General features: G+C 51.3%; 1 protein-coding gene across 3 annotated transcripts in view; it reads right to left on the bottom strand.

The window, feature by feature from the left end:
• The window catches only part of ZBTB16 (zinc finger and BTB domain containing 16), a 190,500-nt gene extending 179,543 nt beyond the window's left edge, over window positions 1–10,957 (bottom strand). Inside the window, exons 1-2 of one of the 3 annotated variants that reach the window (XM_082411090.1) lie at window positions 10,667–10,957; window positions 6,237–7,594 (exon numbers count right to left, since the gene is read on the bottom strand). In XM_082411090.1, coding sequence (XP_082267216.1) covers window positions 6,237–7,504 — 1,268 coding nt within the window. In that variant the 5' untranslated portion in view covers window positions 7,505–7,594; window positions 10,667–10,957. Of the gene's footprint in view, window positions 1–6,236; window positions 7,595–10,301; window positions 10,418–10,666 lie in introns of those variants that run through there. The other 2 variants (XM_082411088.1, XM_082411089.1) reach the window with 2 other exon arrangements.
• Window positions 10,958–17,332: the final 6,375 nt, after the last annotated feature.

Raw genomic sequence — 17,332 nt, forward strand, 5'->3', positions numbered from 1 at the left:
ACCAAAACAGAACTTGACTAAGAAAACCTTTACTTAACGTGGAAAATTCCAGAGCCCTCCAATGGGCAAATTGAGGCACGCCCGTATTCATTTAGCAAGACTTTCATGTCTCACACGTGGGCTTTCAGTTGGACTTGGTTTAAAGTCATTAATTTTTAAAAATTAAAATAACGGGAAATGTTTTTCCCCTGAATTAGCAAGAAATCAGAGTTGTGAATGGAGTTCTGATTTTAACAGTTTAGGATAATCACTATTTTAAAGATTCATAAATAGTTTTCCTAGAACAAGCAGGAGGGGAAAAGTATTGCTGAACTAAAGCTTTCTTCCCCTCTCCTTCCAGCAATTAGCAGCTCTAACCAATAGTGACAGCAAATTAAAATGGGACTTCTCATCGAGATGAAAGAGCAGGCAACTTTCTTCCATGAGAAAGAAAATAAAAGAACTCATCTTCAAAATTTCCAAGAGTTCAGTCTAGATCCCAGATGACGCAGTAACCCTAAGCAGGTTAAAGTATTAAAAAACGAAGTCAGAGCAGACAAAATCAAATCAAACTGACCCCCTATTTTAGCTGGCTGACTGCCAAACCAGAGCAAAATCCAATTAACCAAAAGGGCTTCATGAAGATATAAGTGAGTGCAGAAGGGGCAAAAGGAGAACTTTTTTAAGAGTTCAACAATCCAGAAATAGCTCATCCAAGTGCCTGGTTTTACAAATGAAGAAGTTAAAGTTCAGGATGAGAAAGAGACCGACAATAGTGACAGAGTTTAAAAACAAAAAATACAGAGCTGAGTGTAGAGGCCCCACCTCCAAAATGGCAGGACACACCACCACAAAGCCATCTTCCTCTCTTCACAACCAAAGACCTCTCCAACAGACTAGATTTCCAGAAGCCCACGAGCTTATAAACTTAAGTCATTCATCACGCCCCAAAAGGATACTTCCTGGAAATAGAAATGGTTTCAGAAAGGATTTGGGCAAATCTGTGAATGACAGAGCAGCCATAAATAGCTATTAAGAGAAGTTGGGCTCCACCTGACCTTTAGGATTGACGTCAAGGAACAGAGCTGGAGCCTCCAACGGTGGTATCTTAGGGATGGTGTTGGCACCCAAAGACTAGGTCAGATGGATCTGACCCAGAAGAGCAATGCCCATGTGCTTATATGGCCTGGCGCGGAGCACCCAGGACTGTGAATTAGAAGGCGAGCCGAGCTCCTGGCTCTAGCCATTTATAGCTACGTGACCTTGGGTACGTCATTCACTCAAAGCTCATTTTCCTCATCTGTAAGTTGGGGCTGATAACGGTGACAATCCCTTACCCAAAACCCTTGGCTGCTTCAGAAATCCAAACTGTTCAGATTTTAGAAAGGAACTATGGGGCCTATAATGTTCACCAGTCCCAGAGGAGTCTAGGGAAGCACTCTGTAATCAAACACATTAATATTTTTGCAGCAAAACATATGAATATTCAAAATAGGCAGGATAAATATAGCCTCACACATCAGTTCAGATCAGGTTTTGCTACTAAATGAGTTTGCTGCAAACTTACACAGAGCCTTTTAGCTTTCAGAGCTTTTCAGACTTCATCATCACAGATATGGAATGAGGGACCTGCACCCCCTGAGGGGAGGCTGTAAGGTTAAGAGAGATAAAGTCATTAGAGGCGCTTTGCAAAGGAAAAAGCCGAACAACCAATAAAAGGCATTATTAATATTCCTGCTGTTGCTATCATTATCTCACTGCATACTCTTTTCCAAATAGAATCTCGTTTGACCTCAGAGGTGCCTAAAGCTGGCAGAATGATGAGAGAGGACCAAGGGTTCGGGGCAGCTTCTAAATTCCCCAAGTGGCCTAAGCCAAGGTCAACGGCTACTGATCCTCTACATGGTCAACCACTGAACACCGAGCAGCCGGCCACCTGAAAGAGGCCAAGGCAAAGGGCCAGGCAGAAACCCGACATCTCAGCGATGTGGCTCATGTACCCTAGAGCTGGTCCTGGGAAGCCTCTGAGAAGGGCTGCACACCTGAGTGGGGGAAGCAGGCTGAGCCCACCCATGTGGTTCCTAAGCACCCTGCAAGAACCAGGCAAGAGTTCCTACTGTGTGTGTGCAGGATACACACTGTAGCTGATCCAAGGGCTTGTCTGTAGAAGACCCAGAGGCTCCCGGGAAAGCAGATCCCACTCTGATTCTGCAGCACTAAATTCAGAAACATATTAAGACCAGGCTATATGAGCCTGGGGAGACTGAGGACCATGAGGGCAGTGTTGACACTTAAGTCAACCACAGTTCCCCGTAATCTTATCACACGTACATAACTCTTAAGAAGGAGAAGGTGCACCTGGCCTGGTAGAGCTGGTCCCTAGACCAGATCCAGACAAGGCTACATGCAGAACAGGCCCAGCCTTTCAGGGAGAGAGAGACAGAACAGAGATTGAGTCTAGGGAAGGAGAGTCCAATCTTCGTGATGTGACCCTCCCTCCCTCAGACATTACCCTCTGTAACATGGGCCCCCTGGGAAGGTTTTAGGGTCCAGCACTTACTCCTGCATCTGCCTGGATAGATCTGCTCATCTAGCAGGTCTTCTGATTGTTCTGACTGCCTTCTGGATCCTTTAGGCAGGTAAGCCCTGTTTGATTTACCCAGATAGCATCTCTGTGGGCTTTCCATCAATCCATGGCTACAGCTGACGTTGCTTTTACATCTCACCATGCACTGCAGGGACCACAGCTTTATAAAGTTTCATTCAAACTGTCTGTCGGGCCAGCAGGCTCCCTTCTCACCAGCTTGGGACCAAGTCGTGAGGAAAGCTCCCGATGGTTTGTTGTAGAATCAAACCCTCCTTCCTGCATCCCTTCCTAACACTCTCCCCTTCCTTCCTCTCCATGCCCTTCTACCCCTCACCAAGAAGAAAGACAACAATAACTACCAAGCACCTAACCTTTACCTACCAGCCTACTGGCTTAACAACAAAATAAAATAAATCGTGTAGCCTGTTATTTCATCATGTTCGTCACTGTCATATTCACAGCCAATTCCACAGCCTCCTGACATCAGATCTCCCACTCTGACTGCTCTGCCTTGCCTTTTTTGTGTGTGCTACGCTGGGACTTGTGATGTGGGGGAAGGAACAGAGAGCAGTAGGAAATAGGGAAGTCTCTCCCTGTCTCTCAAACCTTAATCCTGGAGGTCTGAGAGACAGAGAGAGAGGAGAAGTCTCCCCAAAGTACACCTGACCAGGAGCCAGGGGCTGCCCGTCAGAGCGAGGGCGGAGTGTACACGGGAACATTCTCTCCACCCTTGACTTCCTGAGAGCTCACAGCTCTCCATCCAGGGCACAGCCCCAGGCTCCAGCTTCTTGGGCTGCAGCAGCCTACTTTCCACCCTCAGTCAAAAGCACAGTCTCCGTGTCAGCAGCCCACAGCGTGATGCCAAGGACGCCAGGACTGGCGGCTTGCCATCACAAGCTCGCAAGGACGGGGATATCCTCGGCACCGCCTCACAGCCAACCCAACCCGTCGATGGCAGTGCTGTGGACACTACACGCTAGAACTCAGAGCCAGGTGGGGAGATGCAGAGATGAGACCCAGGCGAGATGGAAGTGTCTGAGGGTCCATTCCTCACCCTCCTGGTTACTAAGTGCCAGTCACAGCTCCAGGGATTTCCGGATGTTACTTCGTTAATTCAGCATCCCACCCTACAGACCACCTCCATTTTAAAGAGAGTAAAACGAGGCTCAAGAAGGTTACATGACGTTGCCGAGCTCTCACTGGTATATATAGCTAGTTCTGCCACCCATGCTCTGAGGGGGTGGACCACAGCCAGCCCTCCACCTCTCCCCAGAGGAACAAGGGTCCCACAGAATGGGAACTTGGAACCCCTGGGAGAGTAATAGCTTTTGCAGCCCTCTCAGGTAAAAAGAAGCAAGCAAGACCCAACAAGAAGCCAGAAAAAAAACCCTGCTTTCCAGGGAACAGGGGTTGGGAGAAATGGGTGAAGGTAGTCAAAAGGTACAAATTTCCAGTTATAAAATAAATAAGCCCTGGGGATATAACACACAACATGATGACTACAGTTAACAATACTGTATTACATATATGAAAGTTGCTAAGAGAGTAGATCTTTAAAAAGTGCTCAAGGAAAAAAAATTCCTATGTACGTTGATGGATTTTAACTAAGTCGACTTATCATAGTGATCATTTCATAAAATATACAAAAATCAAATCATTACATTGTATACCTGAAGCTGTTACATGTCAATTATACCTCAATTTAAAAAATTACTTTCCTGGGACTTCCCTGGTGGTCCAGTGGCTAAGACTCCACGCTCCCAATGCAGGGGGCCCGGGTTCAGTCCCTGGTCAGGGAACTAGATCCCACATACCACAACTAAGAGTTCGCATGCTGCAACTAAAGATCCCGCATGCCGCAACTAAGACCCAGCACAGCCAAATAAATAAATAAATAAATATATTTTTTAATTACTTTCCACTATACCCCATTTCTCATAGCACATAACTGAAATAATTCACATCCGGAGAAGATGATCATCTATCTGGTCGAGTTTGGGGAGAGGGTTTCCTCTTTAGGAAAGTTTGAGCAAAAACAAACACAACCTCGGTCTATTTCTGAGCAGTACAAGCATCACGAAGACACACCTTAGTGGCGGTTATTTTTCGCACCCGGCCGGAAAGGGATCGGCTATGTTTAGCTCAGCAGCACTTTCCACAAGGTAAGTCTCAGAGCCCCCCATTAAGCGGTGTTGGAGCAGGTTCCAGCTCAGCTTGGGCTAATCAGATGACCGCCAAATGCCTCCACCTCCATGCCCCCACCCCCTCTCCTTCCCACCCCCTCCTGAATGGTCAACAGAAGAATGGGGGGAGGGTAGAAGAGGGCAAAAGTGAAGAATCCACCCAAGATCAGCAAAACAGCAGGCGAGAGGGTGTGCAGGGAAATGTTATCACAGGTGGCAAGAGAAACTGGACTTCTTGACACCATTCACCTGTCCCAGGAACCCAGGGTGATGTGATGGGCATATCCTTACGACAGATGCAGATGAACACCAAACTCACTAAAGGTTCCCTCTGTGTTTACTCCACTTCTGATGAGCAATTTTCAAAACCCTCTGTTCTGTAGATACGATCCTCTTCGGGACTGATGACTCCAAGAGGCAGCCAAGTGCAAGAGGGTTAAGACCTGAATCTGAATCCAGCTCTGCCTCAGTATCTATATGACCCTGGGAAAAGGTCTTAGCACCTTCCTATGTAAAAGAACGTCATCCACCTGGAAAAACTGCTGTAACAAAAACGTGACTCCATGAAAAGCACTTGAACCAGGCATGTCATAAAAGTTATTTCACAGAGAAAGAAACAGAAGCCAGAGGGAAGCCAATGCTAACCCAAAGTGGTATTTAATTCAATGTGAGTAGGGAGGGGTTAAAAGTAAGGCCGCACGCTGCAAAACCAATGTCTCTCCTACCCATCCTTCCCCCTTGAATTTAAATCAACTCCCTCGAAATGTGTTTACAGGGACAGAGAATGAGAAGGGAGAGGAAGCAATGTTCCTGGTGATGAATGTTCACCAGGAATGACGTTTGGAACCTGCAGCTGCTCTTGTGATCTAAGCAGCCTCCAGCCCCTCCCATCCTCCAGAGCTGCAGACAGGCTGCCTTGTCAGGAACCACCACATGGGAACTCAGGTACCTGAAACCTGGCTACGTGGCCAGATCCAGGCCATGGGCCCTTCCTCCGCACCCCACTTCTCCCTCCCTCCACTTCATGAGTCACTCCAGGCAAAGGAGAACAGACCCAACAGCAGGAAAAGCAAAATGGGAGCCCAAATGCAAAAAAGAGAGAAAAGAGCCTAGTAAGAAACTGAGCACAGGGACTTCCCTGGCGGTCCAGTGGTTAGGACTCTGCGCTTTCACTGCTGAGGGCGTGAGGTTCAATCCCTGGTCAGGGAACTAAGATCCCGCAAGCCGCACAGCGTGGCCAAAAAAACAAATAAATAAAATTAAATCGTATTTTTTTAAAAAAGAAACTGGGCGCGTAAGTTCTCCAGTGTTTAGGAAAGACCCGAGGCCCCCTCACCACACCTGAAAAGTGTCCCCCTACAGGTGGTTTTTCGCAAATAGCAAAGAGAACAGAGGAGCCAGGCCCCAGGACTCGGGCATAGCTGCGTATGAAGGCAGGGTCAAGGCCAGAAATTCAGGGTCAGGGGGATGGGTACAGAGGGACCTACCTGTGCTGCTCCACGGCCTCGTTGTCAGGAAGCTCCACCCCGCAGACGCTGCACTGCTCCCCGACAGTGCGGCTCTCTGCCTTCATGCCCACGGCCAGCTCACCCAGCTTGCTGAACAGCTCCCTCTGGATGAAGCCCTGGGGCAGCAGACCCCCGTAGGTGCTGAAGTCCATGGAGACGGCCAGGGTGGGCTGCACATGGAGGCCCGAGGTCACCGAAGATGGCATGCTCAACACGGCATCGGCCTTGTGGTTGGGCAGCACGGAGTAGATGCCCAGGTGTTTCTCAGCTGGGGGCGCGGGGGGCTCCGGTCGGCCTGGGGGGCCCTGGCCAACCTCGGTTAGAGGCGGCAGCTGCTCGGCGCTCTCCTCACGTCCGTAGTGCAGCTCTCTAGCGCTGGTGATGACGCTGCTCCGAGTTGGGGTCCCGGGTCCCTCCTTGCCCCTTTCCTCAACCTTGTCCCCCATCCCGGCTGAGACGCTAGACTCGGCTGCCCCAGGGCTGTCCTGGCCGGGCACCTCATCCACCTGCATCATCTCCGGCTTCACCTCGGCCACCGCAGGGTGCCGCCCAACCCCAGCCAGAGTCGGCTCCTCAGGCCTGGCAGGCAGCTGAAGGGCCCCCTGCAGGAGGGACTGTCCTATGGTCATCAAACTGTCCACCGCCGCCTTGGTGGGACTCATGGCTGAAAGGCCGAATGAGGTGGAGACGGAAGGGCTCTGGTCCACCATGGGCCCAGGGAGGCTCTGGGCAGCTACGCGGGCATACCCACTCTCCTCGCTGGAATGCTTCGAGATGAAAATGTTCTTGAGATACCGAGCCTTGCGGTCCTCTTCCTCCTCGGCCCCGCCGTCCGCCATGGTTGCCTCCGTGTCATTGTCGTCTGAGGCCTGGATGGTCTCCAGGATCTTCAGGCACTGCTCCTCCAGGTACTCGATCTCCAGGATCTCAGCTGCATACAGCAGGTCATCCAGGTCCTCCGCCTTGGCTTGCAGCGTGGCCGTGTACGCATACTCCAGAATCTGCTGGAAGGTCTTCGGAGAGAGGAAGTCCAGAGTATAGTGCTGGCTGTTGCGGTGGAAGAGGATCTCAAACATCTTGCTGGTGCAGGCCAGCACAGTCCGGTGGGCGTGGAACTCCTGGCTGTCCACCATGATGACCACATCGCACAGCGTCCCGGCCAGCCGCATCTGGTTGGCCTTGCAAAGGAGCCCCGTGGGGTGGCTGGGGTTCTGCAGCTGGATCATGCCCATCTTTGTCAGATCCATGGTGCTCCCCGAGGCTTAGGCATGAGGCTCTCTTTCCTTCCTGGCTCTGCGTGGCAGGGCAGGGTGGGTTTCCTGGGCCAATGTCAAGGGCTAAAGGGAAAAAGGGGGAAAGAGGCAAAAGAGATGCAAGAACAAAAGGAAGATTAGTTAGTGTCCCTAAAAGTAAGAATTCAAACAATAGCACCTCCCCCAAACCTGCAGCAAGACAGTCTTGGAGATTTTAATGGAGGGGAAGTGACTTCCTAGAAATCTACATGTCTGCCTTTACAGGCCCAGGGATGATGAAGGTAAAGAGAGGGTTCTGCTACAGCACATGCCTAACTCACTGCTCTTTGACATCTGTTAGACGAAGTCAAATGAAAATTACAATAGAGTCTTGTGAGTCTTGGGCTTTCTTTTAAGTCTGAGGGTGGGGGGCTCCCATGCAAAGCCAACACTGATGATGAGAAGTTACCCAGCACTTAATTTAAAAGAATAAGAATTTAACCCCTTCCTCTGGTCAGTGTAAGCACTCAGTTTCACTCTCAACACCCTGTGCAGCAAACCTCATCTTGGAAACAAAGTTTTTCTAAATCCTGCCTCACCTGGTAGCCCCAGGAGCAAAACCCAGCCTAGCTGGGGCTAGCAGCCTAGAGTCGCAGCCCACAGAAATCTAAGGGCAAAGTTCTTCTCCTCCAGCCCACCTCCTCACCCTCAGACAATGCCTTCCTGGACCTCTGTCCTTCCACTCTTCTCAGAGCTGCAAAGGACTGATGAACCCATGCCCTGACCACCTCTTTTGGCACTAAGAGAAATACACACACGTAGCCCATGCACTAGCTTGGCTCACTTCTGCCCACTGCCCATGGGTACCTCAGAGTGATTGTGTATGTAATCCAAAATCTCGACCGTGTGTGCATGCACCAGCCAGAGAGGGGGTGAGACTTAACACATGTGCACACTTATATAATATGGCACACTTATGCCCTGCTCACAAGTGCCCAGTAGTCAGGAGGATCTGTAATATGTAGGCTAGGTCATGAAGGACCTATAGAGAGATCCTAGGAAACATGCACCCCTAAAGCCAGGAGTGCACATGCTGGGAACATGAACTCCAAGTGTACCTCACAGGCTCCCAGGAGTGGGCAAGTCCTGTAACCCGGAGCAGTAATTGATACTGTTAATGGCTTGAAGGTGCGAGAAGTGATATTGGCACCAGCATCTATGATGTGAGTTACATTGAATATGAAGGGAAAACAAGGCTGGAGACAAAGGACTCTCCCAAAGCGCTGTTTGGGATCGGTAACAGGGCTCTGAGACTCACAAACCTGTCTAAAGAGTGTCAGAAAGACCTCACAGGCCCAGGTCCCTCCCAGTCTCTGCCTAGCTGTGGCCAATATTGAGGTGAAATGAAGTGGGAGCAACGCAGAGCAAGGGCTCCTGCTCGCTCTTGGAACACTGCTGGCCTCCGCCCCCAAAAGGAACCCTATTGGCTCCAGAGCCACAAATCTTACTCGGAAAGGGTTAACAGGACGACTAATCAAGACACTTTTGCTCCCACCCTGGGGTGGGAACTGAGGCCATGGGGTGGGGGTGGGGCAGGGGGTGGGAGCGGTGACCATTCACCCGCGCCTTGCCACCATGCGCTTCCCCGCAGACTTCGGGGTTTCAGAGAACTAGGAGGGAGCAATCGGAAGAATGTAAGCTGGGCTACCCGAATTCCTCCCCAAAAACAAGCTCCGTGGGTCCTGAGGGAAATCAGGGTGCCCTGGTCAGCCGTCCCCGCCACCCGCGGCTCGGCGCCCGGGATCCGGCTGGTGCTGGCTGCAGCGCCCAGCCCCGCGGCGCTGGAGAAAGGCGGCACTAGCCCGCTCGAGCTCCGGGGATCGATCGCGCTCTCACACTGCCCGCCCCCCACCCCCGCGCCCAGTTCCCAGCCGTCCCCACGGAGACTTGGAGACGACTTCAGCAAACTTGGGGAAGCAACTTTTCCGGGAAAGCCAGACAGCAAAGAGAAAGGGAGCCGGGCTAGGGAAGAGGGAAAGCGAAAGAGACCCGGACGAAAGGCAAGAGTCCGGGCGGGCCGGATGCCTGGGCGAGAGCGGCGAGAAGGCGGACCCGCCTTGCGGAGAAGTGGAAGCACAAAAGCCCGACAGCGAGTTGTGGAAGGAAAAGCGAGAAAGGATCTGCGGGCCCTCCCTCTCCGACCCTGGGCCATGACCCCCGAGAGCGACGGGCAAGGTCCCCGGCCTCAGGCTGGTGGCGCCAGCAGCCGGCGCGCCCGGCCCAGGCACGTTGCTAGCGTCCCGGGGAACAGGCGAGCGAGTCGGTGCCGAGCGCGTCTGTGCGTTCCAGTGGGTCCGCGGGCCGACGAGATAGTGCGCATTTCGAGCGCGTGTTCCAGGGGCTGTACGAGCGAGCTGCCGGCGCGCCGGGGTGGGAAAGCCATCCCGAACGCATCAGGTGCAGAGTCGAGCACCCACCGAGCGCGGCCGGGAGCGCACAGCGAGCTCCGGCACCACGGCCGGTCCAGCCGAGAGCCGAGGAGGGCCCGGAGCGCTGGAGACACTCCAGCGCTCCGCTACGGAGCCCCTCCCTCCAAAACCGAGGGGATTAAGTCCAATCAAGAAAAAGAGCCCACCAGGTTTTTCAAAGAGAAACAAAACCCAAGTGACTCCCAGTCCTGCTCCCCTCGGCACCCAGATCCACTTCTCGTATCCTCCGATTCTAGCTTCCCAGCCGGTGGGCGAATAAACACAAATAAACCACAGCCCTATCTCGCGCCCGCGCACCGGTCGGCAGACATATGAGCACCCACCGGCTGCCGGCTCCTCCACCGGCCCCTGGTGGTACAAAGCCTCCTGACTCCCAACCCTCCGCTTGCGCCCTCAGCCCCCGCAGACCGCTCTGCCTCCCACCTCTCACCCCGACCGTGCCCTGGAGCGGAAGGGCTGGGGAGGCAGCTGCGCCCAAGCTGACAGCCGGGGCTCCCCCTTCTAGCAGACCCCAACCGCCGCTGGCGACGGCTGCGGCAGCAGGAAGGGAACAAGCCGAATAAAATAAGGCACAAGCCCAGCGGCCGAGTGGCCGAAGCGAGCGCGCCCCCCAGACCTCTCCAGCCCCGGGGCGCCCCGGCGCGCGGCTATCGCTGGGCGGTGCGCCCCTCCCCGGCCCCCCACTCACCACTGCCGAGCCGGGCGCCGTGGGGTGTGTGTGCGTGCCTCTTGGGGGTGTGTGCCTGTGTCGGGGAGGGGTGTTGCTGGGGAACTGTTGCTCTCGGTATCACGGCGGCAGCGGCGGCATCGCCCGGCAGTTCGCAGTACCCGCTCTCATCGCCCTCAACTCCTCTGTGCTGCGAGGTTAGCAAATCACCACCGGCTGCGGCGCCTCCGCCGCGTCCCACGTCAACGCCGAGCCCCCTCCCCTGCGAGGCCCCGGCGCCTCTCCATCTTTAGTGCTGGCGGCCGAGCCCGGCTCCCTGCCCACAGCTGCCCCCCTTCCCTCCTCCCTCCCCCCCCTCCCGCGCTGTCCCCGGGCTCAGCCCGCCCACCACCCGCACTGGCCGAACCCGCGCGCGCTCCCCGCCCCACCCCTCCCCTCCCCTTCCCTCCGCTTCCCTTCCCTCCCGTTCCCTCCCCTCCCTTCCCCGCGCGCCGCGCTCCAGGCTTCGCCTGACATCTAGCTGCTGCTGGGGCGCTGGCGGCTGCCGCTCACCGGCCAAGCCGAGAGGAAAGAAGGAGCTCGTGGAGAGGAGTGCCAGGGACTCGGAACCTTTAGTGGGGGCAGTGGAGGTGAGGGGCGAGGAGCAGTCCCCACCTGCAACCCCAGGTTTTTAATTTCCACTGGAAACGGGTTTTCTTTCCCCTGCTGCTCCAGGCGCGGAGTTTGGTCTCCGGCTCCAATGTTTGCCCCATTCAGTGCGTGTCATCTCTCCTTTAACTTTTTCTCCGGGCTCCGGGCGGCATCCTCTGTACCCCGACATCGGTTTTAGAAGGTCGCTTTCCCGGGCCCCAAGCCCAGGCCTTTCGTGCCTCCGGGCCTTCTGACCATCCAGATTAGCCTCCAGGTGCAGAGTTCGCGGGCCCGGGTGAACCAGGTGCCAGCGGGTGTGCGGGGATCTATGGTCGAGGGGAGACTCCCCATTTTAGCTGTCACGACCCCTGGAGGCCAAGGTCGAGTCCCGAGGGAAACTTTTCTTCCTCTCAGTCTTGAGCATTTCCTGGGCTTCGCACCCCCCCCACCGCCCCCCACCCCCACCCCCACCCCGGAACCTGGCTGGAAACAGTTCCCGAGAACTGCGGTCAGTCAGTTCAGGGCAAAGTCTTCAGGGGGCGAGTGAAAGCTTGAAAAAGCTTCAGGCCCCCAAAAGTGCTTCCTTTCAGCCGGCCGCTCCACTTAAGAGAGTGGAGTTGAGGTCAGTAACCCCAGGGTAGAGCAAGCAGAAGCAATGTGCCCTTCCGCGGGCTGCGGAGAGTCCCCTTCTCTGCCCTTTCCCTGGAGCTTGGCAGAGGTAGGAGACAAGAGGTGGGAAACGCTATTCTGGGCACAAACTTTGACCGCCGGCTAATGGCCAGGGTCGTGGGGGTGAGGGGGGTGGTGGAAAGAGCCCTCCCTGGGTCTCCGGACAGTCAGCCCTGGAGGTCCTACAGTCTTAGCAACCCGGGTGGGTCTTCAGGCACTGAGTCCTGAGTCCCCTCCGTCAGTCCCTGACACGCGGCGTGGTTCAGAGGTTTCCCGCAAGACTCACGTATGATCGCATCCCGCTGCGCGCCTCTGGCACTGCCCCAGGCCAGGAGTCAGGTCCCAAGAACTGAAGGGTCATGGAAGGTGGCAGAAGCCAACTAGAGGCAAAAATCCACTTCCAGCCTCACAAGGCCACTTGGCTGGAGTTTACATCAGAACTGATACGGTTCACAAGAGCTGCTAGTGGGGTGGTCCCAAAGACAGGCGATTCCATCCCAGCAAACATCGCCCCTGTCTCCTACTCGCAGGGAAAGTGCTCAGACCTGCAGGAGTCATGGGAGAGAGGAAGACCTGTGAGAAGCCACTTGAAAGTGAAAGAAGGGAGTTAGTTATCCTCTGATAGAAGAGAATACAGCAACGTCTAACAGGTGCCTGGGAACACCCAGTCCCTGGGTATTAGATTAACAATAAAGAACAAACTGTGAAAGGACTATTTTTCTAGCTAAGGTCTACAGTCTGTAAGAGGAAAGTAATTTAAAGAAAGTTAAGAAAGAACTGGTCTGGTAGTTGAGGGGTTAAGACTCCGCGCTTCCAATGCAGGAGATGCAGGTTCGATCCCTGGTCAGGGAACTAAGATCCCACAGGCAGTGCGGCGCAGCCAAATAAAAATAATAATAATAATAAATAAAAAAGAAGAAAGAACTGATCTGATAAACAGCAAGGACTTACTGTGTAGCAGAGGGGACTATAGTCAATATCTTGTAATTACCTGTAATGGGAAAAATCTAAATACACATATATGGATAACTGAATCACTTCGCTGTACGCCTGAAACTAATACAATATTGTAAATCAACTATACTTCGATTTTAAAAAAAGAAAGAAAGAACTGGTCTGCAAGGAGAGCAAGAGGAGAGAGGTATAAGGAGAGAAGACAGTCCTAGAGCCTCACCAGGGAAATGGAAAGAAGAAAGAATCATTAAAGTGTTGCGCTTCTGCCTAGATGGTACCTGTTGAAGGTTGCTGCCTCGCTGCCCACATCCACCTACCGGCCCCTCCTGAGTGCATTAGCAAAAGCACACAATTAACCCCTGATCTGATCTCGTATTAATCCTCAAATCAGAGAAAGGGAGACTCTCTGGAAACAACGGGAAAGAAAGAACCATCCCTCCATGGCCCTGGACCGCACCCCCCCCGCCGCCCCGCCACCTCCATGCCATATACACGCTATGTGAAAATCTCCCTTGCTTCATAAACTCAGCCCATTACAAAGCCCAGCCCTTGTTCATAAGTGTTAAAGAGAGATTAATGCCCGAATTTAAGAGGTGGAGAAGGTAACAAAAAGGAGGAAGGCAGGCAAGGCTATGGGCTGAGTGCCAGCATGGGGCTTCAAGCATTTCCACTTAGCACTGAAGGCTGGCTGCACAGCAGTTTGATAAGGTTTATTGGGCCCAGATAAGGCGGCTGCAGCTCCCCCACCAAAAGCTATGTCCTTGGGCCCCCAGAAGGCTGATGAGAATCCACAGTTCAGAGATTTCATACGGCAGCACCTAAAAACCCGCAGGATGGAAAATTACAACAGAAAAATGCTCTCTTTTGCTCTCTCTCTCCCATGTTTATATATTTGTAGTAGGTTTTTTGTTTTTGTTTTTTACTTTTTTTCTGAAGGGTGTGGTAAGAGAAGCTGGGACATTAGTTTTGACAGATCCTAAAAATAGGATTTCAGTCTTACAGAGAGGTCATCTTGGAGACAGAAGAGATGAGTTGACCTTTGGGTGGAATTCCATTGCTAAATCTTCTTATTCCCTCATCTCCTCCTTTACTCATATACCTCCAGCTGGAAGCAACCCTTCAGTACTCAGGTTGTGGAAGAGGAGGGTATGTCAGGTCTAAAGCGATCTTACAGGAAAGAGACAGTGGGGATAATACCTCATTCTGAGCACTGACTGTGAATCTTAACACATTACCTATATTGTTTTACTTAATCCTCATAACGACTCTCATAATGCAGGTACATCTTTCCCCCATTTCTGTGGGTGGGAAACCTGGGGCTCAAAGAGGTTAAGTGCCTTACCCAAGACTGTAGACCTATTAAATATCAGAGCTGAGACTTTAAATCAGACCATTCCAACTGCAAAACTCACGATCTTAACTTCTAGATTATACAGCCTCCAGTGGGATGGAGAAAAGGAAACGAGGGCTTTTAATTTCCCTTCTCCTCTTACTCTACAGAGGCCAAGGTCTCTGTGGCAGCCAGCCAAGCTGGGAACCAAACAGTTCTCCGTTGAATCAGGCCACCAGGTAAGCAGACTTAGATGCCCGGATCTCTGCACTTTCTTTCCTCCTCAAAAATCTCAGGCAAGGGAATCCCCTGGCGGCCCAGTGGTTAGGACTCCATACTTCCACTGTGGTGTTGGGGGGGGGCATGTTTGCTCCCTGGTCGGGGAACCTGCAAGCCGCGTGGTGTGGCCTTAAAAAAAAAAAAAACCTCAGGCAAAAGTTGAGGAGGGAGTTTTGAATTACAGTAAAACTTCAATTAAGTAGGTGCCCAGGAAGAAGGTGATTGTGCTGTTTTGAGTATTCTGCTTGAGGGTTAGGAAAATGTTCCAAATCCTTTTGTTCCAGCTCCTTAGTTGGAAAATAGTTTTAAAAGTGAAAGGTAAACTTTCCTATCATGATAAATGAAATCAAGGACTCCTACCTTTGGGGGAGAAGAAGCTACTGTGCATTTCTCCAAAACCTTGTGATGGAGAATGAAACATTTTGAGGGAGGGATGCAGGCAGAGAAGCCCCTGAATGGAAAAAAGTAGTCTCCACCACGATGGAGAACTCCAGGTTGCCACCAGAAGATGCACCAGGTTGTCACATGTCACAGATCTTTACCCCACTGGTGACTTGGGGAGAAGACATAGCAAGCCTATCGTGTCCATTTTTGGAGTCAAAGTATCTTATAATGTTGCAAGGTCATCATTGAGGTATCTTCTAGATAGATACAGATGATGTAAAAAACTAAGCAGAGTCGGGAATTCCCTGGCAGTCCAGTGGTTAGGACTCCAAGCTTCCGCTGCAGGGGGCCTGGAATCGATCCCTGGATCCCTGGTGAGGGAACTAAGATTCTGCAAGCCACGAGGCTCGGCCAGAAAAAAAAACCTAAGCAGAGTCAAATTTGCCCTTAGTACATATGTTGATAGTTTTCTTAGGTTTGTCTTTTTTTTTTTTTTTTTAACTTAATTCTTCCATGTCACTTCCTTTCATGCCGCCTCCAAAAAACAGAAGGGGAAATAAACAGGTGATGTGTGGGTTCTGGTTAGTTGAAGCCCAGAAAACCAAATAAAAATATGGCTTCTTGGATTAGTAATTGCCATCCTTTTCCCCCGTGGACACCTGGTTAGTGATGTTTACACCTGGGCATCTCTTCCAGGTACTGAGGATGCCCTTCTCCTCTGTAAGGCAGAGAGTGACATTTCAAAGGGAGAAGATGAGGGGTTATTTCTTTTAGCCCCAGAGGCCTTGGGTCACTGTGACCCCAAGATCTTTGTGATTGAGAAAGAGAAAGCTTTTTCTTCTTTCTCTCTCTCCCCAACATATTGCAAATGGTGTTGGGACCTAATGTTGTCAACTCAAATAGCAAATCTGAGTTGTTATTAGTGCAAAGATCCCCTGAGGGGGTAGGCAGTGTGGATGAAATCTGCAATGGATGTTATGGGGAAGTGTGTTTATAATTATAATGGGATTTAATGTACACTGGGACCAGATGATGGTAGCCATTTAAAAAAGAGATGCTTAATAAGAGAGGTCCCTTAATGACAGGCAGCAGGGCTCAGGTTATTATGGAGAAGCACAGTGTTTCACGTGGTGTCACAAACCATGTGCCAGGTTTTATGGGGTTCCTAACAAAGCTTTGGGGTGAGACACAGCAACCATGGCTGTCAGCTGTTGGGCATAATGTTTTCATGCTGTTGTCTGTGAAAGGGGCATTTGCACTCAAGAGAAAGACATTTTCTCCCTTTCAGCTATACACAAGCACAAACACACAGGCCCCAGACCAACACTGAGTAGTTTGGGCGTTTTCTTGCAATCTGATTTTTTCTGAGAAAGATGGCCTCAGTTTCAACATTCAAATCTTGTGGCTGTTGAGGGGTGCATATAGTGTGCATGAAATGAAGCAGTGTGACCCCCATTGCAAGTAACGGGAGTCCCACAGTGAAATCCCCAGGCACCAGGCTGAAAATTAACCCCCAAGTCCTCATCAGAAACAGTGGTTTTTTTTTTTTGTTTTTCTGGGGTTTTTTTTTTTAACACTTTGGTATTTCTTTGTGGGGAGGCCGGAAAGAAGGGAAGTATGTAACATTTTCTTATGCCGTGTAAATAGCCAACTGTTTAACTTGTGAGGTGTTTAATGTTGCAGATTTGAATCCAGGGCAGCTGTTTTACAACAGGAAGCAGCCATGGTTATGTACACAACCTGGAAGGGGCTGCAGGGTGAGGGTCACGCTCCTTGAAGGTGTCCCCAGAAGCACCACCGTCCAGAAATACAACTCATGTCTGAGTTGCATCATTCTATATATATCTCACCTGACTCCAGAGAAGTATCTGGAAACTAGTGTGTTTATCTAATATAAGCTTCATCCATGGTTACTGTGTTGTATATTCACAAAGCATATGGCTAGTCTCAGAGTCCTTAAAGCAGAATCTTTCCTTTATCCTGACAAGGAGAAAAGAGAAGGGATAAAATAAGTGAAAACTGAACTTCCAGTCCCACGCTCTCAGAAGCGGAATTTCTGGAGAAGGTACTCTTCAAATAAAAGTGGTATGTCGGGGGTACACAAGCCACAAGATGAAATGATTTTCCTCAGTGACAGGTAATCTAAGCCAATTATGTTAAAATTATTACAGCAAAACAAACGTTGGTATCCTATGGAGTGGAGTTCAAAATTTGTATGAATTTTTAAGATAAAATGAGAGACTGCCTTGGAGTTCTCCCTTGAGGAAATCTCACTGCCTTTTTCCCATTAGGGCTGAGTGGGTGGGAGACTGGGGGTTGCCCTGTGGGTGAAGATGGCTATTGGACTCTGAGCCAGACACTTTGACTCAGGCTCCCTCGCCAGGGCAGGTTCATTCATCTCTTTGGGAAGTTCATTGTTGGATCTTTGATGTAATCTTCTC

Source organism: Balaenoptera physalus (genome assembly GCF_965194825.1).
Source record: "Balaenoptera physalus genome assembly, chromosome: 10".
Lineage (NCBI taxonomy): Eukaryota > Metazoa > Chordata > Mammalia > Artiodactyla > Balaenopteridae > Balaenoptera > Balaenoptera physalus.